This window comes from Montipora foliosa, chromosome 6 (assembly GCF_036669935.1).
Source record: "Montipora foliosa isolate CH-2021 chromosome 6, ASM3666993v2, whole genome shotgun sequence".
NCBI classification, from domain to species: Eukaryota; Metazoa; Cnidaria; class Anthozoa; order Scleractinia; family Acroporidae; genus Montipora; species Montipora foliosa.
Window position 1 is genome coordinate 66903894 of NC_090874.1, and position 7500 is coordinate 66911393.

General features: G+C 38.5%; 3 protein-coding genes across 5 annotated transcripts in view; 2 read left to right on the forward strand and 1 right to left on the reverse strand.

The window, feature by feature from the left end:
- Positions 1 to 1254, forward strand: part of LOC138008194 (uncharacterized) — a 148655-nt gene extending 147401 nt beyond the window's left edge. Inside the window, exon 28 of one of the 2 annotated variants that reach the window (XM_068855437.1) lies at positions 1 to 1254. This exon is cut by the window's left edge and continues 385 nt beyond it. The gene's annotated coding sequence lies outside the window, so the exon portion shown is untranslated. The other variant, XM_068855438.1, reaches the window with a different exon arrangement.
- Positions 1255 to 2389: 1135 nt separating this feature from the next.
- Positions 2390 to 5281, forward strand: LOC138008209 (sphingomyelinase C-like). The gene is made up of 2 exons (XM_068855463.1): positions 2390 to 2458; positions 4012 to 5281. Exons 1-2 carry the CDS (start codon positions 2456 to 2458, stop codon positions 4939 to 4941), a joined length of 933 nt encoding a protein of 310 aa, XP_068711564.1. The 5' UTR covers positions 2390 to 2455; the 3' UTR covers positions 4942 to 5281.
- A 139-nt stretch (positions 5282 to 5420) lies between these two features.
- LOC138008217 (thioredoxin-like protein 1) overlaps positions 5421 to 7500 on the reverse strand; it is a 15660-nt gene continuing 13580 nt past the window's right edge. For both annotated transcript variants that reach the window (XM_068855474.1, XM_068855475.1), the window contains exons 3-4: positions 7394 to 7498; positions 5421 to 5793 (exon numbers count right to left, since the gene is read on the reverse strand). In XM_068855474.1, coding sequence (XP_068711575.1) covers positions 5764 to 5793; positions 7394 to 7498 — 135 coding nt within the window. In that variant the 3' untranslated portion in view covers positions 5421 to 5763. The remainder of the gene's footprint in view (positions 5794 to 7393; positions 7499 to 7500) is intronic.

Here is a 7500-nt window from a genome sequence, read left to right on the forward strand (position 1 = left end):
TAGCTCATCGAACGCAAGAACAATTCGAAGTTATTTTATGTCACCCTTGTGAATCGTCCGAATAATCGGGATACTCAAATCAAAAAGCAAGTAGCAAACTTTTCGTCCGTAGCCTCAGAGTATCTCAGAACTGTAAATATTCACTCGATCAGATGGATTTGCTTGATTGTCTCGAATTTTACATACCCCACGTGCATCCTATGTTAAAGTTATCTCAGTAGAATCGATAAGCTGTTTGCCAGGGCATAAACTTTAGTTTTTTGTCAGGTAGTTCAGCGTTAGGGACATATTATGTAGTAGAGACATGAATCTTTAGGACTAGATTGCCCTTAATTATATTCCAATCCTCGATATCAGAGATGCTACCACCCTGCAAGTCGAGATGTTGAAGGAATTATAGAGGTCATTCATATAAACGAAAATTATATTTTTGTGATGTTCGTACCAAACGTTTTATTGATATTTTGTTAAATAAATAATTCTTCCGTGAGTGATTGATAATTTTTCTTTTATCTTTTTGATTTGCACGATTAGTAAACATGTCACGTTTGTGGATGCATCTTTTTCAGTAGGGGCCAAACCCTTCGGACACGATATTGTGGGTGTTTGCGGTACTGCTCTTTCCTGGTTCAAGTCGTATCTGGAAGGGAGATCTCAGTGTGCATAAAGGACACGCTTTCGCAGCAATTTGATTTAAATGGATTGTTCCTCAAGGTTCATGCCACGGCCCGCTTTTGTTTACTATTTACACATGTGATTTTCTATTCTGGAGTCTCATTTGCCAATTAACCTCACATGCTTACGCGGACGACACGCAAATGTATCTGTCATTTTGTCCAAACGTTAGCAGTGGTGAGGCTGCCGCCTCCGTTATTAGGGAGCTTACGAAACGACGACGCTACAAAACAATAGGTTTAGTGAGAAAAAAAACAATGGTTATGCACGCTCCGCACGTGCGTTTTACATTTTGGTCCATTTCTTTGCCGTCATTTCCTAAATGACGACGTGAAATGACCAAATTCAAGGTTCTGTGGAGGACGTTAGCACATGACGAGGAATTTTCAGTTCTCTCTCTACCTTCCAACCCACTCATACCAGTTTAATTCCTCAACAGTTACCACACATTTTTAACGCGAAACGACATGAAATAGGTTCGTAGCGATATGAATAACGCGAACTCGTATTTTTGAATGAAGTCCTCGTAGCCGTCGTCGTCCTCATTTCGTAAGCTCCCTATTTCTGTCGAAAAGGACTGCATCCGACGGAGACATCCGACATTGGATGTGTGAGAAGAAATTAGCGCTAAATGATAATAAGACCGAATTCTTGCTTGTCGGACTGCGGAAGCAGCTAGCAAGTGTCCATTGATGATGTCAGAGGCGGCGACCATAATGTTAGTCCTTCCCCCATCAGTCCGTAATTTATGCACATGGCTTGACCCTCATTTGAATATGGATGTAAATATTATCAATTGAAATTCATGCAATAGATTATTGTATTATCTTAGAAGCTCATTACCTTGAAGCGTTTAACTCTGGTTTAGAGCTGGGGTTTTTTGAGTTTATTAATTTTTTTATTTGGATGTTACCGTAGCTCCTGCATTTTCCTGCGCGTGCAGCTTCTATCTTGTTTCTGTCCATATTTGGGATGACATTGGTGTCCTAAAATCCCAAGCTTTGTTCTAAGGACTCGGAAGAGTTGCAAGTTGCACGTTTCAAGGTGATGTGCTTCTGATTATCTTTATAACATGAGACGTAAAGGAAAATACCTGTCAAGAAGCAAGGAATTGTGGTTATGCACGAATGATGTAATTAAGATGCACGGTATGATACTCTGTTTTTCATTTTGCTTCTCGTATCGTTTACACTGTCAAGCAACAAGAAAATAAATATGAAATCGTTAAATGAAAAAAGCCAAGAATTTGGCATGTTGTTGGAAGCAAATCTTTCAATCACCTCTCTAATTCCCAGGTCTGTGCGGTACATAGTTTCTAAGTTATTTCTCGAAGAGTTTAACGCAGCAGCGAAGCGCCAAGAAAACTGCCGAGCAACCAACATGCACAACTGCAAAACACGTGGAAATACGGGGAAATACGGGCATTGCGATACGAATCCGACGTCGAGGCATGACAGATTCACGATCACATCAGATCGGTGCGCCTTTGACCACAATTCCTTGCGTTTCGATGAAAAATGTGTTCTCGCGATTGGAGAGCTGCCTCGTTCGTTCACATCAGGGTCATTCACTGCAGCAGCAATAAGTAGTATTTCGTTTCCCGACTGATAATTAGTTCAACTCAGTTTACGCTCATTGAGCGTCTAGTTGTTACATAAACAATCAACCGTCCCACACTGCATTACGATTTAAATATGGCGCCTGTGAGATTCAACCTCTGTGTATTTCCTCGTCTGATCACAAGCGCTTCTCTTCTCAAGGAAGATTGCAAAATACCTGCATGGTGAGTGGCTCAGATCAACAAGTTTCAGTGAGCGATGCAATTAAAATACTTCCACTAGAAAACACATTTAAGTTAAAAAGTTGTTATAACTCTTCCCTCGCACGAACACCACGTATACATAAAGAACATGAACTTGAGGCTTCTTCGATTTATTCAACTGTACCCTGATAAATGCGTCAACTAGTGAGTGGACAAAAAAAAGTACAGGAACAGGAAGACAACAGCTGACGGACATTTCGTGTTCAAGCTCCAGTTACGCGTCGCGGCTCACCGTTTAATAAACTGATACATTGCATGGACTCTTACATTTTCGACAAGATCACAAAGCGGCCAGTTTCAGGGCTTAGCGATACCCCGTTCTTGAGTCAATCGGTGAAATATGCTACCAAGATTTGTACGCGATAAGTTGTAACTGAAAAACCCTCTTTAGGGAGTTGCAATAAAGTATGTATGTATGTATAAGTTGGCCACGTGTACGACCTTTGGAAACATCGGAAAACTTACTTTTGCTGTGTTAGTGATGCACTATAACTTGTTGCCATTTCCTACTGATAGTTTACTGATATTGCTTTGCCAAGTGCACGAATTAGTTCAGTATTTGCAAAGAACAGCAACGCGTTTACGTGAAACTGGAAACATCAGGCTGTTTCACTTAAACACGGTGCTAAATCTCGAGCACATCTCACGTCACAAAGGAAAAAACATGAAACTTATGGTCTGTAAATTAATCCAATAAGTATGTCATATTAAACCGGAAAGCACCACTTGTTGGCTTTGACTGGTACACATATCAGCAAGAACTGTTTTTGCCCTGTTGTCATATATTAATACGAAATTTTAATAATTTAATTGCCAGTTTGACCTGCATAATTGAGTATCACTCAAAAGCAAGCCAACGTAACGTAAATTTCCTATGCCTTACATTTTTAAAATAATTAATTTCAGGTTTTTTTCTTTTGAGTTGAAGTTTCTCTGAATGTACTCATTACCCCTGAGTGCAAAATCACCATGCAAATATAAAAAATAGTCAACAAATTTGAAACTCTGAAGAATAACAGCACACGTGCCAAAACCATTCATTTAGTACACGACTAAGTAACGTCAGCGAGTGATTCAGTCCCAGTGGGGCCGTGGATCGATTTGATAAGGTATTTTACAATGTAAGAAAAACGTAAATTGAGTGGCTGTATCTATTGAAACTGAATCAACTTGTCACGAGTCAGAAACGGCCTTTCGGGTCCGAAAAGTTGCCAGGACTTCGAGACCTCTGTAGCAGGAGCTCGAGTTCAGTCCAACATTTATCACGTTAGTACATGGGCAAATGCTCCACTGTTGCCTTCTGTTACTATACCTAAGGAGTTTATACACGCCGGCTCAAACCTATATACAGTTTAACATAGAACCAAGTATCATAGGACTATTTTCAGCAATATTGGCACTGTCAAGATTGCCCATTTCGCTATTCACGTCGTTATATAGTCTAAGGCCGATCCTTGCATTTTCTTTCCTTCTTATGGTAGCAGGAGTTTCTTGATAGCTTTGTTTCCTTTTAGATGAATCCGTGTAAAAGAGGTCCAATCGTGTCCTTGGTGTTGGTGGGAACGATCCTGCTATTAGCGGGGAAGTTCTTTTTGGGAGATGATGATGAGAGCTTCTTAAACAGCGTCACCGCTGAAAGAGATCCCAGCACAAGAGAACGTAACCTTCGAATAGTGAGCTACAATTTGTGGTGTTTTCACTTTGGATTTCGGTCCATGTGGGGACTCGATAAACGAATCAAGGCTCTTGCAGAAGGATTAAAAGATTTTGATATTGCTCTAATACAAGAAGCGTACATCTTAAACGTAGGCATAACCCTCTTTCCAAAATGCGCCTCACTTGTAGTCTCAGAAATGACTAAACGTGGATTTCACTACAGGACATCTTTACGAGACTTTCTTGCGCCGTATGTTGGAAATGGCGGAGGAATCGTTATATTTAGCCGTTTCCCCTTTGCAAGACTGGCCGCCAAACAATATGATCATTATTCCTTCGATTTTTTACAAGTTAGGCACTACAGGGGCTTTGTTATTGGAGAATATATCATTAATTCCCAGCATCTTTTTGTTGTTAACACACACCTGGATCACATCCAGGCAAAGACGAGAACACATCAAGCTAATGAGCTGGCTGAAGAACTCAAAAAAATACCACCAGCTTCTCACGTAATCGTCGGTGGAGACTTTAACATCAACAATAGATCTCCAATTCTACTTGGCAGAAGCCAGGAGCATATAGAATTGCTTAACTCTATGAACGAAACTGGACTTCAGTCGGTTTTTCCGCCAGGTATGGAGACCAACTTTGACGGTGGATGTTATGATGCGATATTCAAGAGTTCCAACGTCAAAATAATCCGGAAACAAGTTCTTAAACTTGTAACAGGAAGTGGGGATGAGGTTTCAGATCATTATGGACTTTCAATCGAAATTAAGATCTGGTAAAGTGGATCCCTTGAGTTGTCGTTTAGGGATGTTCTCCATGCACATCAGTTTTGTTAGAACGCGCTGAACAATGGACAAAAGGAGAAAACGCAAGACATCGAGGTTCTCCGGCTTTCTTTCAAATTTTATAGTATTCAACAAGAAATTCGAGAGTTCAACTTCCTATGTATCCACGCCTTGAGACTGCCGTTCTTGCAGAGGTGAAAATTCACATTCGTCGTTGAGTTGTTTCTACGCATGGAAACTCCATATCCGTTTCGAAATCTCAGCAATGGAGCACTCTTTGAACTATACAGTACATACGTTTTTCTTCTGAGGAAGTAATTGATTTTTCCCATCTCAGACCTCGTGATGTTATTCTAGGAAAGACCTTTTTTTTTTTAAATTAACAATGTTACATTAACTCTTTGTTCTCTCAGGCTAAGAATATCGCAGTATGTCTTAACACGAAATGAAATTTTTCGTCTGCAACTAGAACATTTGGTTTTAAAAATCTTTTTTTATTTATTTGGCAGATCGTTCGATTTATTCACTGACCAAATTTGAAAGAATAAGAAACACCCCGCTATTCATAAATAAGTTCTACGGGACGATGCAGTCTTGAAGTCAAGTGCAGTTGATTCTCTTGAATTGGGAGTGATTTTGTAATCACGAGCATTTTTTTGCATAACGAGTGCAAAAGTCACCTTGGACGTTTCAGTTAGAGAAAGACTAGCCTCTACTAAAGACCCTCCGGCCTTAACCAGCCGCAATAACGTAAGCGCGCGAGGGACGAGTAAATTATATGAATAAGAAAGGTCTCTCTTTTTAGTTTTTGACTCTTCAGTGTCTATCTCCTTTTTTTCCAGCCACCTAAAATACAACAAACAAACAAACACAAATCAACACATGAAACAAACTTAAATATCACAGAGATGTGATAATTGTTATTTGACTATGGGCTTAGCGCAAGTTTATTACAATAGGCTCTCAAGACTGTTTTGTAAGAACTATGAATGCACGATGTTATCTAACCATATGAAACCCCAATTATTGCTTCAAAAACCACAAAAACGAACCGTTGACCACTATTTATTTATTGCTGGGGAAAAGATCATCAGGCTAAAATGAATCTCTCCACAAAATTAACAAAATATTCTCTCGGGCGGATTCAATGCCACATTAAATCTTCCAATTGTGAGGGTGGCTTTGAATCCTCTCCAGAGAAGAAATATATAGTTCGTTTTCGAGGCATTTAAAGATAAAATATAGGGTGTTTCAAATGGGTTTCCTGTTGATATGGTAACACGTCATGTGTGTCAAAATATTGAGCGCATTACAACTGTAGGTCAAGCATTAGTTGTTGTCTCACACGGTACTATAACTGTTTGACGATACAGCGTTGCATGGTCAATCTATGGAATGCCTTTTGTATCAAAAAATACTTCTTGTCATATATAAAACTTATCATTAAATGTATAAAACTTGTGGCTCTTTAAAAAAAACATATTAGCTTATACATAAAACTTGCTACAAAATATAAAACTTGTCACACTGTATATAAAACATGTTTGAAAATATAAAACTTGTCACGCCACATACAACTTGTTGCAATAAAACTTGTCACACCAATAACTTTTCACGCAATATGCCTATTGGAACCCAGTGCCGCGCCCTTTGGCGCAGTACTGGGTTTTTATATATGGTATGACAAGTTTTATATTTTCCAACAAGTTTTATATACATGTGTATGGCGTGACAAGCTTTATATTTTCAAACAAGTTGTATATATGGCATGACAAGTTTTAAGTTTTCAAACATGTTTCATATACAGCATGACAAGTTTTATATTTTGTAGCAGGTTTTATGTCTAAGCTAATATGTTTTATTTAAAGAGCCACAAGTTTTACATGTTTAATGACACGTTTTATGTATGACAAGAAGCATTTTTTTGATACAAAAAACACTTCACTATCAATCCTCCTAAATGTTAGTTACAGAGTCTTGAAGTGTTGAAACTGATTTGAACCACCTTAAAAAGTGGGACGAATGATCGGCCCACAGGGCAAATCATCTGTTCAAAAGAAATATTCCTTATATACATGCATAAGACAGATTATCTGGCCATCCGAAGAACTCAAGAAGAACTCAGAAAACATCAATGTTCTCTGTGTGGAAATGTGGGCAAACAAACGGATCAATTAAATTTTATCAGTTATCTGGCCTTAAAAATCGAAAAATACATGCATACTGAATACTGTTTGATAAAAAAAAAGGAAGAAATGAATCTGTGAACTGCTGTGCTATTTATTCGGGAAACAAGTGACACAAAGCGTTTTTGAGAAGGGACAACATTATTTCAGTGTATAAATAAAGTTCATTCATTCATTCATTCACACAAAATACAGCAGAGAGAATTTCTTATAACACTGGCTTTATCATAGAAATAATCTTTGTTATTTCCTCAAATTACCCGTTTAAAATCCTCCATATTGGTAGTATCCAGTGGGCTTCCAATAAATCCAATGTAATCCACTACTGTTGTTTCTTCGCCACCTTGATTGTTCTGAAAAAATAGCT